The sequence below is a fragment of the Squalius cephalus genome, assembly GCF_949319135.1.
Source record: "Squalius cephalus genome assembly, chromosome: 6".
NCBI classification, from domain to species: Eukaryota; Metazoa; Chordata; class Actinopteri; order Cypriniformes; family Leuciscidae; genus Squalius; species Squalius cephalus.
Window position 1 is genome coordinate 13,838,938 of NC_137127.1, and position 21,221 is coordinate 13,860,158.

The 21,221-nt window shown below is 35.6% G+C and overlaps 1 protein-coding gene across 3 annotated transcripts; it reads right to left on the minus strand.

The window, feature by feature from the left end:
• Positions 1-560: 560 nt before the first annotated feature.
• Positions 561-21,173, minus strand: plcg2 (phospholipase C, gamma 2). Of its 3 annotated transcripts, none has more exons than XM_079873421.1 (33): positions 20,948-21,173; positions 18,579-18,781; positions 16,141-16,293; positions 15,564-15,657; positions 15,416-15,463; positions 15,235-15,319; positions 14,904-14,987; positions 14,232-14,275; positions 14,067-14,127; positions 13,644-13,745; positions 13,439-13,557; positions 13,255-13,340; positions 12,960-13,077; positions 12,221-12,389; positions 12,028-12,123; positions 11,834-11,917; positions 11,554-11,735; positions 9,840-10,040; positions 9,556-9,675; positions 8,000-8,180; positions 7,118-7,186; positions 6,674-6,783; positions 5,708-5,798; positions 5,491-5,557; positions 5,226-5,392; positions 4,829-4,931; positions 4,076-4,279; positions 3,203-3,342; positions 2,964-3,075; positions 2,360-2,539; positions 2,172-2,260; positions 1,506-1,669; positions 561-1,400 (listed from the first exon to the last, which is right to left on the minus strand). In XM_079873421.1, exons 2-33 carry the CDS (start codon positions 18,760-18,762, stop codon positions 1,352-1,354), a joined length of 3,756 nt encoding a protein of 1,251 aa, XP_079729547.1. In that variant the 5' UTR covers positions 18,763-18,781; positions 20,948-21,173; the 3' UTR covers positions 561-1,351. The 3 variants fall into 3 exon arrangements, with proteins under 3 accessions (XP_079729547.1, XP_079729546.1, XP_079729548.1); XM_079873420.1 differs by lacking the exon at positions 20,948-21,173 and adding an exon at positions 20,378-20,773; XM_079873422.1 differs by lacking the exons at positions 15,416-15,463; positions 20,948-21,173 and adding an exon at positions 20,378-20,733.
• Between the last annotated feature and the right edge of the window lie 48 nt (positions 21,174-21,221).

Sequence of the window (21,221 nt, forward strand, 5' to 3'; positions counted from 1 at the left end):
AGCAATTTCCTAGACAGCTTTGTTGTATTCTCCCATTGAGGCTGAATAATGTAAATGTCTGTCAAACTGTTTGACACTTTTACTACCAGTTTTATTAGGTTTTAATACATGGCTCTATGGAATACCTGATTCTTGATACTTAAGTTTTTATTTCCTATACTGATGCCGTTCATGTGGAGAAATTGATTTGGCTGTAATATTGGCTGAATATTTTGTACATTGTACATTTGATACAGTTAAAGAAAATCAAAACAATATGTCATGTGCACATATTTATTTATTTGGTGAGTAGCCGTGTAATAACTGGGATAATGTACGATCATTACAGCTGCAAAAAATATTTACAGACCTTATGCGCCCGAGAAACAAGCTTGCAGCCATCTTTAGAATTTTGTGTCTGAACTTCAGTTTAAAAGTAATTAGCTGGTGTATTGGATTTACTTATTGTAGAGTTACCAAAAGTTCTCATGAGCATTGTAATGTTTGAAGCTGATGACGGAACAAATGGGAAGATTTTAAAACGAGTGGGTCATTCATAAGTCCGTAAGATCTTACCTTCATGGCGTGGAAATATAAACAGAACACAAGAGCGCAGTGCTGAAAAGGGGCGGGGCTACATAAGGTCTATATTTCAATAACGACTATCGTACTGTACATTATATCCCTTAAGGCCAATTCACACTGAACCGGCGAACAACGGCAACTGACACTTCAGATCAGTGTTTCCCCTGTCGGCAGCTTTTTCCAATGGTCGTCGCTTGTTTTCACAGATTGAACGTTCAAGTTTGTCAGGTTGTGGAATGTCTGAGAAGTGGCAAACTGTAATCTGGTCAGGTGATTGTCCGTGTTGGTCGGTGTCAGTCAGTGCAGTGTGAATTGACTTATCCAAACAAATGATAAAACTTCCTCTACCAATACCCATATTAAAAACAAGAAAGAAACCAAATAAATAACATGTCTTGTTATTTAAATTGTTAAGACAATAAGGATGAGTTTAATACAGCTACAAATGAAATGTTACAAACCGATAGGTAGTAGATTAACAGTTTCACATTTACCACACACACACACATACAAAAAAAAACAATCCTTCTTGCAGTTTTTATGCCCACAATTTAAAGAGTTTTACAGCTTCTAAGTTTCAGTCAAACATCTTCTCATTTACAGATGAGTATTGCTCAAATTCACTTTTTGATTTATTCCAGTGTGACATTAAAAGTGAGATGGCTGCAACTTCCTGTCTTTGCAGCCTGTTTAGGGAACCAGTAGTATTAGAGCAGCAGAATGGAGAAGAAGAGACCCTTAAGAACATTAGAACCAGGCCGGGAGGGAACTAGACTTCTTGTTTTCTTCATGAGTAGAACTTGCTGTTGTTTATTTTTTGCTGTTGTTTATTTATCCTGTATGGACAAAGATAGAGAGATATGAATATCCTCTTTAAATTCACTCACGCATTCACTCTGTGATGTGTCTTTAAATTCACTCACGCAATTTTGCACACTCACTTTTTTTCCGAGTAAGTGAACTCCTGCGAGAAGTCCTCGCGGCGATTAGGAGTCGCGGCGCGCTGCAGGTTGGAGTGAGTGTCATAGAGGCAGAACTCATTGCTCAACTCTGCCTGCTTCTTTTGCAACTGTTTCGAGGAGGAGTAGAGTTCTTCCTGTGCTTTCTGAAGAAACAAGTCAGACAGGGGATTTCCATTAAACTAACAGAGTATTCTCATTAAAGCAAAATTAGATATTCTATAATTGTGACCCTGGACCACAAAACCAGTCACAAGTAGCACGGGAATATTTGTGGCTAACTGCTAACGATACATTGTATGGGTCAAAATTATCGATTTTTCTTTTATGCCAAAAATCATCAGGATATTAAGTAAAGATCATGTTCCATGAAGATATTTAGTAAATTTCCTACCGTAAATATATAAAAGAAATATTTTTGTGAGTGAATGCAGCAAAATCACGAACATAAATGGACAACTTTAAAGGCGATTATTTTGCACCCTCAGATTCCAGATTTTCAAATAGTTGTATCTCTTAACAGACCATACATGTATAAATCTCAATTTCAAAAAAATTACCCATGTGACTGGTTTTGTGGTCCATGGTCACAGTTATATCATCAACAAAAGTACCTAATTCTTATGTAAAAATTTAGCTGTGTCTTACCTCCACCAGCTGAATATCAACATACACCAATAGAGTTGCCAGCTCCAGGTTTTCACTAAATCCATTCTTTAAAGGGACTGATCTGTACCCTGTGAAAGCATCAAGCTCAGTTTTTGTACTCAAACTTAAATCTGCATTCACTTGTTTCATAAAAAAAACTAATTTGGCAATGTTGTTGACAGACTTACCTGGGCGAACACCTTTCACAGGGAACGTAGCCTGGGCCAGGAAATTGGGGTCAGAGAACATGTCCTCCTCAAAGACCACAAAACGTAGAAAAGTGAGGTCTGGGTCATACACGTTGAAAGTAAATGCCTCTGAAGGCTGAAAGTTCGGCCCGAGCCATACAGGGTTCAGTCCATTGTCATCTGTGGACATATTTAACTTTTTAAAATCTCTATAGATGAAACAAATACTTCTGGTGCACTCTATTACAAGGCAGTCCACAAATAATGATAACACATAATAATGTATTTCTATAATAATTTTTATAAAAAAATTAAACACACACACATATATATATATATATATATATATATATATATATATACAAAGCTTAGCAGGTTAGCAGTTTAGCACGTAGATTCTAGTTAGAAAATCTATAAGAATAAGTATGAAAATGATTTAAAAAAACTTCACATATTTAAAACAAAAACTAATATAAAGCGACAAAAACACACAACAAAATTACTAAACCTTTAAATCTAAAATGCAAATGTAAAACAATTCAAAATATGAATAAAAACTTTTAAAAAAGTATCTCAGTGATATTAAAACAAGACTGCTTCTTACGGCAAACGGTAGTCTTGACTTTGTTGTCTTCTGTTTGGCCACACAGTTCAATCTCCACAAAGGGACTGGCAATGCTTCGCCCTGGTTTGGGAAGATGTCGCGCTCCTATCACCTGAGCGTCAAAAAAACAAAAACAAGAATCTTTTCCAATTCTTTTATTAAAATGAAACCGTTCTTGTTCAGTTCTCCGACTCGGACTAAATTAATTTGATTCTGTTAGAATGAAGATCATGTCTTACCCTAATGGTGATAGTAGATCTGACATTCTTCTTCTCCTGATGAGGGTCATAGGAGTCTCTGCGCATCATCTCAGGTTGCAGCACATATCCCGTGCCTCCATTCAGACTGAAGAGAGCGCTGTTCAGCTGCATGTACTTATCTGAGGAGAGTTTTATATATTTATATATGCTATGCTCTTTTTTTATTGAATGACTAAAAAAAGGTTGTATTGTTCTTGTGCTTACACTCACAGTTTGAGCCCATGTCTTTACATTAAGGTTTATACAGTATGTTTAACATGAACTAACAATGAACAAAATGACTACAGCATTTATTAATCTTAGTCAATTGTAATTTCAATATTTACGTTACATTTTTAAAATCCAAACTTGTATTTGTTAACATTTGTAAACTAACATGAACAATGAACGATTTGGTTTTTACTAGCATTAACAAAGATGAATAGCTCATTGTTAGTTCATGTTACAAATGAGACCTTATTGTAAAGTGTTACCAAATAATTGTTTAACCTTCGCACTATTCTTACATTATTTTGCATGTTCCCTGCTTCCGTCTAATACTCTACCCATTTATGCAAACATTTATTTAAACTTTAACTAGAATTTCAATAAAACCTTTCATTGTGTAATTTCCTCTCTTCCTTGTTTACTATTTTACACAAGAGGTCAAGGGTTGGTTGATTTGTGTGGTGTAGTTTTCTTGCCCCTGCTGGTAGATGCATGGCATAACTACACCATTATGTTGCCAAAAAGCATTGACAAACTAATACATTTAGTGTGATAGGCTCAAAAAGTTCTTTGTGCCCATGAGCAAAAATGGCTGGTCACAGGTCATACGTTAGCAGACCTGATCAACTTCACACTTAATCTTACCAGCAGTTTGAAAGTTGAGTGCCACCATGTGACAGCCGCACATCCACAGAGGATACGGATCGTAGTTGGAGGAATCCACTCTCTGGCCTTTAGGGTAGATGCGGCTCAGCGACTTGCGGTTATACAACATAAATTGAGTCGACTTGTTTCTGGAAGGAACCTTATTTTCTACAAAGGAGCGAACCTCTTTGTAGGTATAATTATCTGAAAGGGAAAAGTGACTGCATTGTTAATACACAGTTAATATATGTTTGGGGTCGGTCATTTTTTAAAATGTTTTTTAAAAGAAGTCTGGTCGCATTTGTCTAATCAGTAAAACAGTAATATTGTAAAATATTATTACATTTTAAAATAACTGTTTTCTATTTTAATATATTTTTAGATGTAATATATTCCTGTGACGGCAAAGACAGAAATCATTCTAATATGCTGATTTGGCGCTCAAGAAACATTTCTCATTATTATCAACGTTAAAAACAGTTGTGCTGCTTAATATTTTTGTGGAAACAGTGAAACTTTTTTTTAGGATTTTTTTGATGGATAGAAAGCTAAAAAACAGCATTTATTTGAAATAAACTTTTCTAGCATAATAAATGTCTTCACTGCCACTTTTGATTAATTTAATGAATACTTGCTGAATAAAAGTTAATTTCATTAAAACAAAATACTGACCCCAAACATTTGAATGGTAGTGCATATGTATTCATATTTGTGTAAATATGTATAAATGCATATTTATATAATTAGCTGTACCAAAGCGGTCCTTGTCTTTACTGCGAGGCTGGCAGTAAACAACCAGTTCAGACATCTCGCTGGCCACGTCTTCTCTGCTCTCGACCTCCCTCTGTTTTATTTTCTGCAATGGGAAAGTATTGTAAGCATTCATAAACCCTAGCCCAACATTATACTTTAAATACTTGACTAGATACTTAGAATGCTTTAGATTAAATGTTCTCTCAAGGGCTACACCTAGCATTTAAACACCCCCTAAATCTGTCTGGCTTCAAAAAAACAATCCTATATTTATAGAATGAGTGACTCAAAACCTTGTGACAGCTTCCCCGTGTGACAACTAGCCCCGGTTTGCCCTATTTAGGACACGTCTTAAGATCCGAACGTGAGTGTGTGAGTCTAAGCGAGTGAGACAGACCTCGAACTCTCGGTTTTCTTCTCTCTGTGTGATGTCCCAGGCCACCTGATACCACTCGTACAGCTCCTCAGTGGTCTCGGTGGCCAAATCAAACGGCATCATGTTCTCTTTATTTTCCTTATCCTGCAACGTCACCACCACAGGTTTGCCATGCTTGGCTGAGCGAACTGGAAATGAAGAAATGAGTGCAAAATAAGTCTGAGCATAACAAAGCCACATGCTGTACAGGTGTTAAATGGCCCCCCCTGAAGATAAATCATCTTACCAACAGTACACTTTGAGATGTCCACTACCCCTTTACATAAGTCACCTAATGGATTTTCTTCTTCAGGCTGAAAGAGAACATGTAATGTTGATGTTCAGAGTATTGGATGTAGATGCTCTCTATGTAAGTAAGCAAATAAGCATGCAAAATACTATACTAACTAGCACCAAAGGACATATCTGTTTAGTTAAATATCCACATTTTTAATATGCTTTACCTGGTAATTGGCATCAGATGCATTGGCCACTTCTTCTACATAATTTGAAGGGAAATAGTGCTGCAGTTTCCCGCCATAGTCTCCTTTCCACCTGTAGGCATCAGCAGATAAACGGGGAAATTAAATGTTGGTGAACTTCTAAAAATGAAAGCAATTCAAATCACAAGAGAGTGATATGATAATCTGGCACAAAAAGGCAATAATGCATCTATGTGCCACAAAGCTACACTAAAATAAAAGTACCATGGGTTTTTGGACAATTTATGATGGTCAAATGTTTTATGAGCCATGGTAAAATATTAGTATTCTTTGATGTACACCTCAATTCAAAAGTTTGGGGTCGGTAAGATTTTTTTAAAAGAATGTAATACTTTCATTCCGCAAAGATGCATTAAATACAGTAGATGAAAAGTGACAGTAAAGACATTTATAATGTTAAAAACAAAATACTGTTCTTTTGAACTTATATTGACAAGAATCCTGAAAAAAGGTATCATTGTTTAACAAAGAGTATTAAGCAGCACAACTGTTTTCAACATTTATCAGCATATTAGAATGATTTCTGAGGGATCATGTGACACTGAAGACTGAAGTAATGATGCTGAAAATTCAGCTTTGCCATCACAGGAATAAATGACATTTTAACATGTCAAAATAGAAAACAATATTACTGTTTCTACCATGCTTTTGATCAATAAATGCAGGCTTGGGTTGAGCATTAGAGACGTCTTCTTAAAATCTTAAAAACACATCTTACCGACCCCAAGCTTTTGAACGTACCTTGGAGTTTTGTGTAAATGCTGTGGTACATGTATGTGCTAATCATTTAGTACCATGGTATTTATCAAATTTTTATGGTTTTTATTATTTGATACCTTCACTGCATCATGGCACTGCCACAGCTTTTTTGCAATGCTAAATAGAGCATTTATTGCTTTTATCGACATAATATACAAATAATCTCACCATCCATTTGCCTCCTTAGTCACATTATGGATCAAACAGCCCTTGTAAAAGGAGAGTTCATCCGGCCGCATGGCCCTGTAGTCATAGAGGGCCTTCACTGTGCTCTGGGGCTGCAACGCAACAAAATAAGTTCAATCTTGCTATACGGATCTGCAAATGCACTGAGGTAACCCACACAACACCTCAGTGGTTCAGAGTGTGAAGGCTAAAATAAATTCTCTTTAAAGGTAATGTGAGAATTACATCGAACTAGAAACATGAAGCATTTATGGCTAAACATGACATCGCTGTTTTAGCCAGGCTGCATTTCCTCTTTCGAGACGCTCAGTTTCCTATGTGAGAGAAAGAGATAGCCAGCACCACCACTTCCTCCCCAGCCCACAGGAGATGACCTCTTGTGCATACTAACATGCAGGAGCTGTGTTCGCTCTTCAAAGTGCTTACCAGAGATGGCTCTATCTCGTTGGCCTCCACATACTGTTTAGAATCATAAAGTGAAGCAGTTTTGGTTATCTGAAAAGAAAGACATAAAGCATTTCTTAGACATTTTTCCCTGCACATTAGACTTAAGCCAAGCAAAATCTATAATCTACACATTTTAAATGTCTGATTAGTCCCCACAAAAATATCTGTTTTCAATAATAATTAGAAATTTTAAATTGTGAAAAATATTTCGCTATATAAGAAGTCATTGTGACATCAGGAATGTGCTTTTGCGACGTATGTGTGCGTGTGTCGGGGACATTAGCATATCCTCAAGAAGTGAAAAAAGAGACATGTTTTAGTTTATATGTCTCCTTGAACACATTTACACAAAACAATGACACCTTAGTGCATATTATACTTGTTCAACTAAATCAGAACTTTTGGTCTGAACTTTGATTGGAAAAAGGAGAAGAGACCAAAATAACTACTACAGATGAAAGGATGCAAGTGTGACATGCAAACTGTGGCCGTAGCAAAGGAAGAGGTGCACATGCCCTTGTTCACTTTGAAGAGTGTATGCAGACAATGCACTCAAAGAAAAACTGTTGTACAATCACTGCACAGTGTTCAGTACAGTCCGCAGTATGGGGTTGTATAAAAAGTGGTTAACACTTTATTTTACAGTGTCCTCGTTACACGTTACATGTAGTTACTATAGTAATACCTATAAATTCTGCATAATTACATGCAACTAATCCTAAACCAAACCCTAATCCTTACCCAATAGTAAGTACATATACCGGTAGTTAAATATTATATTTACACTGTAACACAGTCACCTTAAAATAAAGTAACCAAAAAGTATTTTCTATTCCAAAAGAAACAATATTTTTTTCTTACCGAACTGAAGCGCTCAACTAGTTCTGGAGTGACTGGGTAGCGGAGTTTGATCTTCCGATATAACGGTTTCTTTCGGAAATAGTCCACCAATTCCACCAGGCTCTCAAACTCACTAGAGGTGCCCAGCACGTACATAGATCCCTCTTTGTGTATCCGGCAGTGCTTCACCATCCCTTCACCTCTGTTTCAGCAAATAAAACCCACAATGAATTACAATAATTATTAACTAAATAATATAAACACCAACAACAATGTGCTACTGTGGGTCTTTTGCCACAGTTTTGAGGCTATGAATTGGATGAATTGAGCTTCAGGGATGTCTTGATTTTTTGAAAACAATTACAGTTAATTTAGAAAAAAATATTTCCGTACAAATCTAAATGAATTACTGTATCCACAAATCTCCCATTAAAAACACACATAAGAACATTTAATATCCAACATAAATTCACAGGTCATTATTATGCAGTGACAAAAAAAAAAGTTTTATTCAACCTCAAAACTGTTGAAATAAATCTCACAAATGTTGATGTTCATTTTCAGCACATAAAACACAAAAAGACTGTAAGAGTGGGCGATATGAACAAATTATTATATCACGATGAGTAATTTTATTTCAAGATAACGATTTATATCACGATAGTTATTTTTGCTTTTGATACTTTTAAAGTATGAAAAAGTGAGTCAGCTCTCAGATTTCATCAAAATTATCTTAATTTGTATTCCGAAGATGAACGAAAGTCTTACGGGGGTTGGAACAACGTGAGGGTGAGTAATTACTGACAGAATTTTCATTTTTGGGTGAACTAACCCTTTAATAATGACAGCAGGTAAATTTGGATGCTGTCACTTTAAGACATAAATCACTACGTTTACTTGCAAAGACATGGTCAAGTCTTTGACTCATAAGCATGTGTATTTAACCGTTCAAGCTCATTTAGTTGGCAAAAAGCACTCAGTTCAGTTCTCGCGCTTTGTGAACAGCAGCTTTATATGTGCGCGTCTCAGACAGCGATGAGAAACAGTCTCTCTGACAGCATGCGCATATAGCGAAATGAGCTGTCTTTCACTGCTTACTGCACTTCAACGGTTTAAAATACTTGTTTTTAAATAATAAATGATAAATAATTAAAATAATAAATGGTTCATGAAGCATGATCCACACTAAACCAAGTCTATGGGATTTTTTGTTTTTGTCTGTTTGAAAACCACTTAGAAAAGTAACAGCACATTTTGCTTCAGGACTCGTATTGGAAATCAAGTGGTGACCCAATAAAGTATCAAAAAAGTTTATTTTTAAACATTTTTTTTTATTATTTTATTAAATGATTAGTTGTTTTTAAATAATGTATTTAAATCACTAACTGTTAATTGGTTTAATAAAATGACATGAATTTATATACAGTACATATACATTCAGCATATATAAATACAAATCTCTCCACATGATGGGATGTGAATGGATGGACAACTTGAGTGTAATACTAGGGGTTACGTGTTTTAAAAAACAATCTTAAAAAGCAATGCTAACGAAGAGATGGAAAACAGAGCAGCACCTGAAGGTTATGGCGTAAGATTCTGAATCTTCTCTCTGTCTGATGAGGAAGGCTCCATCTCGAGGGATCCTCATGAGATAGTCCTCCGCCTCACCTCGACTCAAGTTACTGTAAAACCACCTGAAGACAAAAAAAAACCACAGCTTCACATTTACGATGTGCCTGCATTTTGTAGTGAGCGTTAGGAGAGGCTGCAAGCCTGACCACGTGGTCTTCTACAGCCCTGCTGGCCGGGATGTGGTAAACAGCATGAAGTTGTTTGTGCACATCAAGTATCGACTAACCCTTCACGCAGGTGCTGGTCTGGTCGAGGCACAAGTTCGGTGAGGCGCAGGTAGAAATCTTGACAGCGGAGCAGGTTTTCCCTGTAATACTGGATGAGCGCATACACACTGGGGAAATGCAGGTTTTCTGTGAGGAAATAGACAGTGTGACCTCCTTCTATGCAGGAACGGATTCGACAATGCTGAACTCGTCCGCTGCGCCTGCAAAGACCACACAGTGAATTTATTTAGCAAAATGTGCATTTCTGTATAATTGTGACCAAAGGAAAAAAGTAATTAATATGAATAATATGGGTCATTCTTGTTATGCAGCACCATATGAATGCATTGTAATGGAAGTATTTCTATAAAAGGGTATTTCTTTCAGAAATATACTTTGGTCAACATCAGGCACATAAATGTATTAAAGGTATAGCGGAGGATTTTCCCGAATTTTAGAAAATTTTGAAAAAATGCACATGCGCAACACTCTACCTGCTCCCGAGAGGGAACGCCTATTAAACGTATGCACGAGCTAATCATAGCTTACATGAACTTTTACTAGCAGTGATTTTAAATGGATTTCTCCAAATAGCATGCCAAACTTTACCTGTCAAGTAGAAACTTTGCCACTGAGGCATCAGTGGGAAGCCCAACCTATGTTTTGAGCGCACGCCATCGTGTGAATCGTGTGCACGAGCACGTACGACGGCCTTACGTAAACATATCACCAGAATGATTGACACTTAGGAGGACCAATAGTCTTGATGATCCACCCGGAAAAAGAAAATCCTCCGCTATACCTTTAATTCTGAATCATTTACACAATGTAAACGAAAATTAAACTAACAGGATAAACAAAGTGCTAAAGTTAGTCACTGGTCAGTGAGACATTGAGAGTAACTTCCTGGAGGATGATGTCATTATGACATGCTCAAACTGTTTTATTGTATTTGTTTTGTATTGATTACAATTGATAATGTATTTGTATTGTGTTGATTTTAGTACAGTAATTTGAGTACAATATCAATACAAATATAAATTACTGTTTGCGAACTAGCTAACAAGAAGGTGTCAACTTAAAGTTAAAAGGATAGTTCACCCAAAACTGTAAATTCTGTCATACAGTAATTTACTCACCCACCCTCAAGTTGTTGCAAACCTGTATGAATTTCTTTCTTCTGCTGAACACGAAAGAAGATATTTTGAAGAATGTAGGAAACTAAACCGATGATTGGCCCCATTGACTTCAATAGTATGTAGGGGGAAAAAGTCAATGGGGTCCATCAACTGTCTGGTTATAGACATTCTTCAAAATATCTTCTTTCAATGTTCAGCAGAAGAAAGAAATTCATAAAGGTTTGGAATAACTTGAAAGCGAGTAAAGACAGAATTTTCATTTTTGGATGAACTAACTAAAATGATTTAAAATACACCCCATGTTCACTTAATTGTGAAACTGTGCTAAAATAAATGTTATATAATGTTATAAATAATATGATTCTGATTTCAGTCTTAAACAACTGCCAGATTAATATTTTATCTAGTATTTTATCTAACATTATGATGGGACATGAAAATGTACTGCATAATAGGAATGACCCATATCAACTGCATATGCTGCATTTTCCCTACATCTTCCATTTGTAAAGACAATAAAAAAAGAGAAAATAGGGAATAAAAAAACCCAATCTTTCCTCCCTCTTTGAAGAGAATGAGAACAGGCCTACATTACCAGAATGAGAGGGTGCAATCATTGACGAAGGTGTCGCTCTCCCGCACCAAAAACGTTCCGTCAACTCCACCCGAATCTGCACAATATTCTTGCAGCAGTCTCTCGGCAGTCTGTCTGCCCTCTGACATACGCCCGTGAAACCAGGGCTCTGACTGATGAAGCTCTGTACCTCCCTGGGACGACTGAGGAGAGGTTTTACATTTGAATTACACAGTTTATTTCCTTAATTTGTGGCATTTTAAAGTGAATCTCATTCTGTGATTGAGTCTCAGTGATTTACCTTTCCAACATCGTCCTCTAGATCATTCTCCTCAGCATAATACAATGTCTTGTTCTCGATCACACAGTAGTGCTTGTACCATCTCTGCACACGGACACGGTCACACAGAAATTACACTCATAATCAATTAAGGCAACTGAAATAAGATGAAACAACCACACGAGCCCATGATGATGTTAACTGGATTTTGGCACCTCATCTATTGGATCCCAGATGAAGAGCTCTCCCTGCTTATCTCCTTTTCGTATATCCTTTTTGCCAAAAGTCCCATCAAGATTCAGTTTCTTGTGCTGTATGAAAAAGTTAGTAGCAAAACATTGATTGTTGTGGCTTGGTATTGCATTGTAACCTGAAAGGATGCAGGATTATCCAGTGAAGCTTTTCTACCTTGAGGATGATCTTGCCCTTCAGTTGGGTTGGTGATGGCAGTTGTTCTGCTTCTGGTTCCAGTGGCTCCATCAGAAGCTTGTCCTGGAAAACATCTTTGAACACCTGAGCCATCATTTTCTGTTGCTTGATGTCACAGTGTTCTTCTATGGACAGCACCACAGGATACCTGCAAACAGTATACCCGTTCATAAACATTCTTCATAAATTCTGTGCATTTCCAAAAAAACTAAAACTGTGTGTAATAATTTTATAATTATATTTGGCATGAAGACAATGAAAACTATGAAAATGTCTGTGCATTGTGAAAGTATTCTCAAGCCTGACGCTCGCATCGCATTTCTTACTATTGGTGATTGGTGATTGGGCTCCCAAGTGAGATCCCAATGTCAGTATCGACGTAATGTCAAACATGACGGACTAAATGGCAACAAATTCTACCCATGCTTTATAACACTTTACATTTAAAATGTACATTTTAATGATTTCTTTTTTTCATGTAGCAGTAATGGCAATTTAGGGGGAAAGTTTGTTTTATTGTCATAAAAATAATGTCACAATGCAAATAATCTATAAAACTAGTCTTAATTGTCTTTATGCAAAATATAACTGCTTATTTCTTTTAAATAGGGGACACATTATGACCCGGGCATGTTCTTTAAAGGTTTTGTTAAATTCGCCCATTTCCCAAGAATGTCACCAAATAAATGTGTGAATGTGTGTGTTGCTGATGACTAACTCAGATGTTGCAAAAGCATGATCATTGATGGCCTTAACCACATCCTTAAACTTTATCTTGGAGGTTCTGGTCCAGCCATGGTATATAATAGGTTCATCTGGACCACTCCAGCAGTCCACTGAATAAAAAAATAAATAAAAAGAAAACAGTCATCATACTGACTCCCACTGATTTCAGATTTCAATGTATTATTCTCATCAATGCATACTCTAACAATGAAGCAGAAAGGGACCTGCATTAGTTTAGCAGAGAACTCAAAAGTATTTATGTAGAAATGAGGGTATGGTTCACTGACACTCAACACAGCGGCAGCCGAGCCTCAGGCAGCGCACATAAGCTTCTGTTGACGACTCACTGCGCAGTTGATCTCCAGTCAAATATCTGTGAAAAAAGCAAAACACATGAAGTAACACAGGAAGTTCATCATGACGAGAAGGAGCTGCATGTGTGTCATGAGCATGAAGAACAGCAGCACTGACGTGTTGTGAGAAGAGTTGATCCAGTAGTGAGACAGAGGATTGTTCATGTCCAGTGGGCTAATCTCTGAGAACTTCTCATCCCAAATTGAGTTTTCTTTGGAGAAGAGAAAACTGAGGAACTAGAAAGACAGAGAGAAAAGCTCTATAAACACATAACCTGCAAATATAAATGATCATAGAGTAAACAGATCTCTATAAGATGTACCTCTTCAACAGTAAAGGCTGGATCATTAGTCTTCCTCATGGTGTCATCAATAAATATAGTCATCAGCTCTCTGACTAGATTCAGGTTGTTGGCCCATGTATCCTACAAAATAAATTCACAGAATTTTCTTAACAAAACAAATAGAATTTAAATGAAATATATATACTGTAGATGACAGGTATATACAATATATAAATACAGCTAGATTGACTGTGTGATAATGTCAGGATAATGCCACATCGACAAACTAAAGTAGAGAGATTAAAATGATTTAAAATTCACCCCATGTTCACTTACTTGTGAAACTGTGCTAAAATAAATGTTATATAATGTTATAAATAATATGATTCTGATTTCAGTCTTAAACAACTGAATGCATGGATGGATGAGCAGGAAGTATACAAATACATATATCAATCTTACTCTTTGCTGATATAAAAGGAATCTTTGGAAATCGGAGAGTTGAATAGGCAGATCGTTGATACTGAAGAGAAAAAAATGCAAAATAATAAGAATGAGAACATTAGCATGACCACATGATGCACATTTAAAGAACTGATTCAACCAAAATAATGGACAGTTTCTTACCCCATGATGAAAGCACACGACTCCTTTTTAAACTCCTCTAGAATCTACAAAATGACAAGCAACATTCAACATAAGTAAGTAACATATATATATATATATATATTTCAAAAGTTAAGGGTCCAAAAGTTTTTCCCCAAAGAAGTTAATACTTTTATTCAGTTAAGTCATGACAGTGAAGTTTTTTATAATGTTACAAAAGATTTCTATTTCAAATAAATGAAAATATATGTTTTACGGTTATAATGCCATCTGCCAATCACAAAAATATCATGCAGCACAACTGTTTTCAACATTGATAATAATTTTTTCCTGAGCACTAAATCAGCATAGAATTTCTGAAGGATCATGTAACTCTGATGACTGGAGTAATTATGCTGAAAATTCAGCTTTGCCATTATGGGAATAAATTACATTTTAAAATATATTAAAACATAAAACAGTTATTTCAAATTGTAATAACATTTCACAATATTGCAGTTTTTAGTGTATATTGATCAAATAAATGCAGCCTTGGTGAGTATAAGAGTTTTTTTTTTTTAAATGATCTTACCGACCCCAAACTTTTGAACAGTAGTGTATGCTTATATAAGCATATATATATATAAGCTTATATATATATATAAATTACACCCAAAGCATATTTTATTCAGCAAAACTAAACTGCACTCTTACCATCTTTTGGTTTTCAAATATCAAAAGATTGTAGAATTTGTGAAATTGCTCAAAATCCAGGACTTCTTTCTTTGCTCCCACCGCCTGAAATTATGAAGTTTATACTTTTAGTGCAAAGCCATTAACTAAACATGTCTTTGAAAAAAAAAAAATATATATATATATATTTACTGTAGTATATGTGTATATTAAAACTTGTGGATAAACACAGATCATCATTTGCAAAACATCAGGAGAGGAAATGTTCCAATTCAGTTGCCATAAAGTTTTCCATATGATGCAAAGCATTCACTTCCGTCAAGATGATGTGTATACAATGAATCATTCATACCGAAATTCTGTCCTTCAAAAAACGTCCACCTGGTACTTTGAAGTTCATTTGTGGCAAAAGAGATTTGAGCTCTTTCAAGGTAATGCTGTGAGAGACATGAAAAAGCATTAAAGATTGGTAAAGAGGTTAAACGAAAACTGCAATGAAACTGGGTGAGAAGCAGGTGAAAGAGAAAGAGAACCTATTTTTCTTTGTCTGATCAACCGAGTACATCTGCTTCCTCAGCCAACTACAGTAAAACAAAGAATGAAACAAACATAATGATTTGGGTTACGGTTCATAGATACACAAGGTACACTCTCTGTAAGTGTGTGTGTGTGTGTGTGTACCTCTCTATAATCTCTGGTGTGTGAGCCACCAGTGTCTCCTGTCTGAGTAACTCCAGTCCTGTCAGCCATTTTTCTGCATCCTCCACTGAATCAGCTGTGGAACAGCAAACACTATCAGCGCTAAAAACAATGCAATCTTTTCCACAGAAAATTTAAGTTCTTCCTTTAACAGTCATTTCTAAACCAGCCAAATAATGGAATGTCCGTTAACTCAGGTAAGCAAAATGTGTTTTAATGTAGTCTATACATATCAAAATATCAAATAAATCTAAAATGTATATTGAAAGAAAGGAAGTGGCCTTCTCAAGAGTCTCAGGCTAGGCTAGGTGGTACAACTAGAGCTCTGTAAGCTGTTTATGTTCATTATTATTGTAATGTTATGTGCTTTGAGACATGAGGTAATTTAACATCTCTCATCTCGTGACTTTTTGCAGATGCTGCTGTGTGCGTTAATGTGTTTTGAAGGAGGCGTGGCTTTGGAGAGCACTGTGCTATTGCTAGCATGTTCAAAATTGCCTACCCTATCTTTATATGGTTTTATAACTTAGAATATGTAATGTATAAAAAGCACACATACCCCCCAGACTGAGAGTGTTGAGAACAAACTGAGAGCCATAGAATATGGTAAAGCATGTGTTGGGGTCTGTATTTTTATCCTTGGTGTCCTTGAATCGATCAAATTCTTTGGAGTTTTTTCCTGGTCGTACTTCCCGGATCTCAAAAAGGTCCACTGCAAAAATGAGATTGCAACATAAACATACTCTATATACTGACAGTATTCAGATCAGATCAACAGACAGCAATCATAGTGTTGTTATTGTTAACTAAAAGTAAAATTATTAAAAATCGTTTCGTTTCTTGAAAAAAAAAACTGAAATAAAATATAAGATGAAAAACTTGATAAAAAAAAAAGAATTGTAAAAAATATACAAATAAATGCTAATTCAAAATACAAAAAATACTATAATAGTATATAACAAAATACTAAAACAACATCTGATTAAAAGAAAGAGATAATTCCTGTGGGGAAGAGTTTTGAATTAAATATAAATGTATGTTTTTTATATATATAAATATATGAATATATGTAAATATCAGAAGCACCATGACAAGGCACAAGACATGTTACATCATGCAAAGTATGATGCACAAGGAGTCATGTACAAAAGAAACAAAAAGAAAGATTAGTTGAAACTGGAAGTGGCACTTCATTGGTTGAGACGGGTGTGATGGCACTACAGGCAACCATAATTACTGGCAACAGACAGTCAGTTCACTGGCCACACCCCCAAAAGTGTCCTCCTACAAGATCATGGTGCCATATGAGTTTAGATTGTTGCTGCCCATGGAGACAGCGAAGTAGCTCACTTAGAGACAGCCTATGATTACTGTCTGAAATCAGCTCTCTATTATTTAACAGATCAACCTGGAATGTTGAAGTTGATGGTCAGTTCATCTCACTATTAAATTTATCCGTGGGATTTTTATATAAAACCGTTCAAGAGTTTTTTTTATGCTTAAAGTGATACTTTTATTCAGCAAGGACAATAAAGACTTTTACATTGTGACAAAAGATTTCTATTTTAAATAAATACTGGTCTTTTGAACTTTCTATTTATCATGTATAATGGTTTTCCACAAAAATTTAGTGTTTTCTAAATTGATAATAATAAGAAATAGCTCTTGAGCACCAAATCTACATATTAGAATGCTGGAGTAATGATGATGCTGAAATTTTAGCTTCACAGAAATATTTTTTTATATATATGTAAAAAAGTTGTAATAAAATTTCACAATATTACGGTTTAACTGTATTGTCATCAAATAAATGCAGCCTTGATGAGCGTACAAGATTTTTTTTTACCAAAAATATTACAAAATCGAACCGACCGCAAACCTTTGAATAGTAGTAATTCATTCATGAATTTCTGTAAAACAATAGCTTAAACCCAAATTTAAAAAGAACATATTAACATGCTTTTAACTTTCAAATAAATATTCCTTTAAAATACAAATGCATTCCTTGAATATGTGTACCGCAAAATTTTTTGATAAATTGCTTGTGACGATCATCATTTATACAGTATGTTGCTTTGGATAAAATTGTCTGCTAAATGAAAAAAAAACCTAGATATGTTTTTATATTTCAAATTTATTTATTAGGATAAACCCCTTGAGATGCACCATCTCGTTTTCGAGGGGGTCCTAAAATAATTTATATAATTTAACGCCACTTTATATGGCCACATATTTGTAACATCCAAAGACACACAATAACTTATTAAGTATTAATTGTCTAATAAATAGTACTGTCAAACCGATTAATTAAAATTAACCGCATCTAACATAAAAAGGTTTGTATGTGTGTGTGTGTGTGTGTGTGTGTGTGCGTTTGATTTATATTACATTGTGGGAACCAAATGTCCCCACAAGGATAGTAAAACCTGAGATCACCTCCATTGTGGGGACCAGCCAGCGGTCCCCATGAGGGGAATGGGTAAATAAACATACTAAATTGTATTTTTTTTTTATGTAAAAATGCAGAAAGTGTTCTGTGATGGGTAGGTTTAGGGGTAGGGTTAGTGTAAGGGGACAGAATATACAGTTTGTACTGTATAAAAACCATTAAGTCTATGGAGAATCCCCACAAAGATAGTGAACCAGACATGTGTGTGTGTGTGTGTGTGTGTGTGTGTGTGTGTGTGTGTGTGTGTGTGTGTGTGTGTGTGTGTGTGTGTGTGTGTGTGTGTGTGTGTGTGTGCGTGTGTGCGCGCATGTGTCTGTGTGTATGTAATTATTCATTATTATATATATATATATATATTTCTAAACTTTTCTGTTGGATGCAATTAATCAATTTTACAGCACTACTAATAAACATTTATCATAAAGTTAATGTAGCTTAAATGGTAAAACAAACATGGGTTATTTTCTTTACACATACAGAAACAACGTACAGCTTAAATGTAAAGGTAAGTGTAAATGCAAGAAATTAACTTGAGGCAAGGTACTCACACACTCCTTCTGTCTTGTCGGCGGTGCGCGTCCAGGCCACCTGTCGCGTCTCCATGATGACCTGCACGGTAAGCCTCTCCATCCTCTGTCTGTACACGGTCATCACTATCCCCATCTCCAAGTCCCGCTTAATGGTACTCTTCCTGTACTCGGTCAGGTCTCCCTGCTGAGTGCGGCCTGCCATCTCTGCCTTTGGTCACACACTGGCAAAAACAAACGGCCACAGGTGGTTACTTATATATACTTATTCAGTACAGCAGGTACACATGTAGTCTCATGGTGCATATGTAGATACTTGGCAGGTATGCTTTCTGTACAACTGAATTATATGGCTGGAAATGTCTGTACTTTGAATATCAAAACACAACAGAGTATTTGATATTCAAATTTTTCAAGATACTGCATGGAACAAATCAAACATTAACTGAAATGAAAATTCTGTTGTTGTTTCAAAAATTCATGTTGTTTCAAAACCTGTATGACTTTCTTCTCTGGAACACAAAAGAAGATATTTTGAAAAATGTCTCAGTGTTTTCATTGCCCATCCAATGGTTTGCAGTGACTTTCAGGTTGAAACATTCTTCAAAATATTGTTTTTGTGTTCTGCAGATGAAAGAAATTCATTCAAGTTTTGAAACAGGTTTGGGACGACAAGAGGATGAGTGATGAATATCCTGAAATACTTGTATCTGAATTAATCCATCGTGTTGTGAAAAGCATGGAAGTTATTGAATGGATTATACAGCTACTGTTTCATAGACAACAGCAAATACATTCACTGAAGCTTTTTAAGTTGTCAAATGAAACAAGTGCTCATTAAACAGAATTTTCTAGAACAATTGATTCCTCTTTACAGTTTTGGGTTTAAAGAAGTACAATTTGTGAGGAAGACAACGTTAATACTGTAATTTCCCAATCATGCATGTCAGCTCTGATAATAGAAATTATCAAAACCTAAGGAGGAATATCACCATCAGTTATCTGTGACTAAACAGTACACCTTTCAGAGACAAGTCAGTTTTCCAAACTGTTGAACCATGGCAAGCAAAATAGATGTTTCATGTCTCGTTCCCCATAGAAGCCAATATTTGCATTGCAAATGAGTAGCTGAGTACTGTGGAAGTGTCCAAAAGCAAGTCCCTCTTTAAAAGTAAATCATTAACCCAGTAAACTCAATGTGGTTTCCATTCAGAAACCTTTGTACATCACCTTCACACCCTCAATTCTTCCATTTTGTGCTTTCTGTGTGAAAGAGAGACCATTCTCTTTGTCTTTCCAAACATATAAAGACAAGCACCAAGATAAAAGAACCAATTAACAAACCAAAATTGTTTACACAAATGATAACAAGATAAGAATAAGTGAAGATCTGTTGCTCTACAGTGTCAGAAAATGTATATGCTTTGTAAATGTAAATGTAAATGTTTGTCTTTACTGTAAGTAGAATACGTAATTGTTATCATTTACAACAAGAGGCAGAGGAGGCACATCTGCTTTTGCAGAATTAGCTTTTTTTTATAGACCACGGATATGTATAGAACAATTTTGTGCATTACTTATTGTGCATTTTGTTGCAAATATTTGCAGATTTTCAAGTATCAATTTTCCCATTGATGATAAATGGGAAAACTAAAGGAGCTTCAACTCATATTTAGTTTTATAAAACGCCTTTAACTTTATCAGTGTATTTTTCATAAACAAAAATGTAGGCCTTTAAATCAAATGTACACAAACATAAACAGCTACTGTAATACTCCGTAATGTAAACATCCAAACATCCAAATTAAAAAAATACTTACCCAAGTTTAGAGAAGACAATCAATGACCACTTCGAAAACCGCCTGCTGTAGTCTAACTAATTCTCATTTTAAAAATAAAAAATAGCCTAATGCAGTATTGAAAAAATCTCTATGATCAGTCTAGTCACAATGTGGTCAGTTCCTCTATTCGCTTAACACAAGGAAGTGAAGAGAACATTTTGAGAATAAAAAAAAATCCGGAAGCAAAAATATCTATGCAAAATCCCCAGGGAAGAGATAGCGATGTGTGTACCACGCTGTCAAACTTGTGTCTTTGTGCCTGTGTAAATGTGCCAAAAAACGTGAGACCCTGATACTTGGAGAAGCGTTTATTTCTGTGTGTATTCAGGTTGTGTTTCAGTCGCTAGTTGCCCGTATTGACGTAATCATGACATCACGAAGTTCTTCTAATTTAGTGTTTTATGTTCATAATCATTAACAACCTATTAATGACTCTGTGAAAACTAAATGTATAACTCTAAATGCAAACGGAATGCCTTAAAGCAAAGTATAAAAATGGACATACTTTCTAAGTAAACTTTTGAGGAGGTGATATGAAAATGAAAGCACCTGTTGCTCGCAGCTGGGCGCTGGCTGTCAGAAGAAAATGTTGTCGTCCAAAATTATGTTGATGTTTGAGTAATGAATGATTGATCTTATTCTCATGTTTATTTCTTTAAACATGCGAATGAGAAAAAGGCTCCGTAGCCTAGAATGTCGAATTCAAGTCACGTTCTTTTCTTATAGCATTACTTTCCACCGCGCGCATTCCACTGTTCATTTGCATTAAGAATGCATGAACAAAAATCTGATTAGAAGACTGTTGGGTAACATATTTATCATC

Bases quoted from the DNA above. Each gene is read 5' to 3' on its own strand.
- plcg2 (XM_079873421.1), bottom strand. From the start codon at position 18,762: ATGGCAGGCCGCACTCAGCAGGGAGACCTGACCGAGTACAGGAAGAGT. The intron at 16,294-18,578 runs GTGAGTACCTTG...TCATTTTTGCAG, and splicing joins CGACAAGACAGAAGGAGTGT to TGGACCTTTTTGAGATCCGG. The intron at 2,261-2,359 runs GTAAGTCTGTCA...ATGCTTTCACAG, and splicing joins TGTGAAAGGTGTTCGCCCAG to GGTACAGATCAGTCCCTTTA.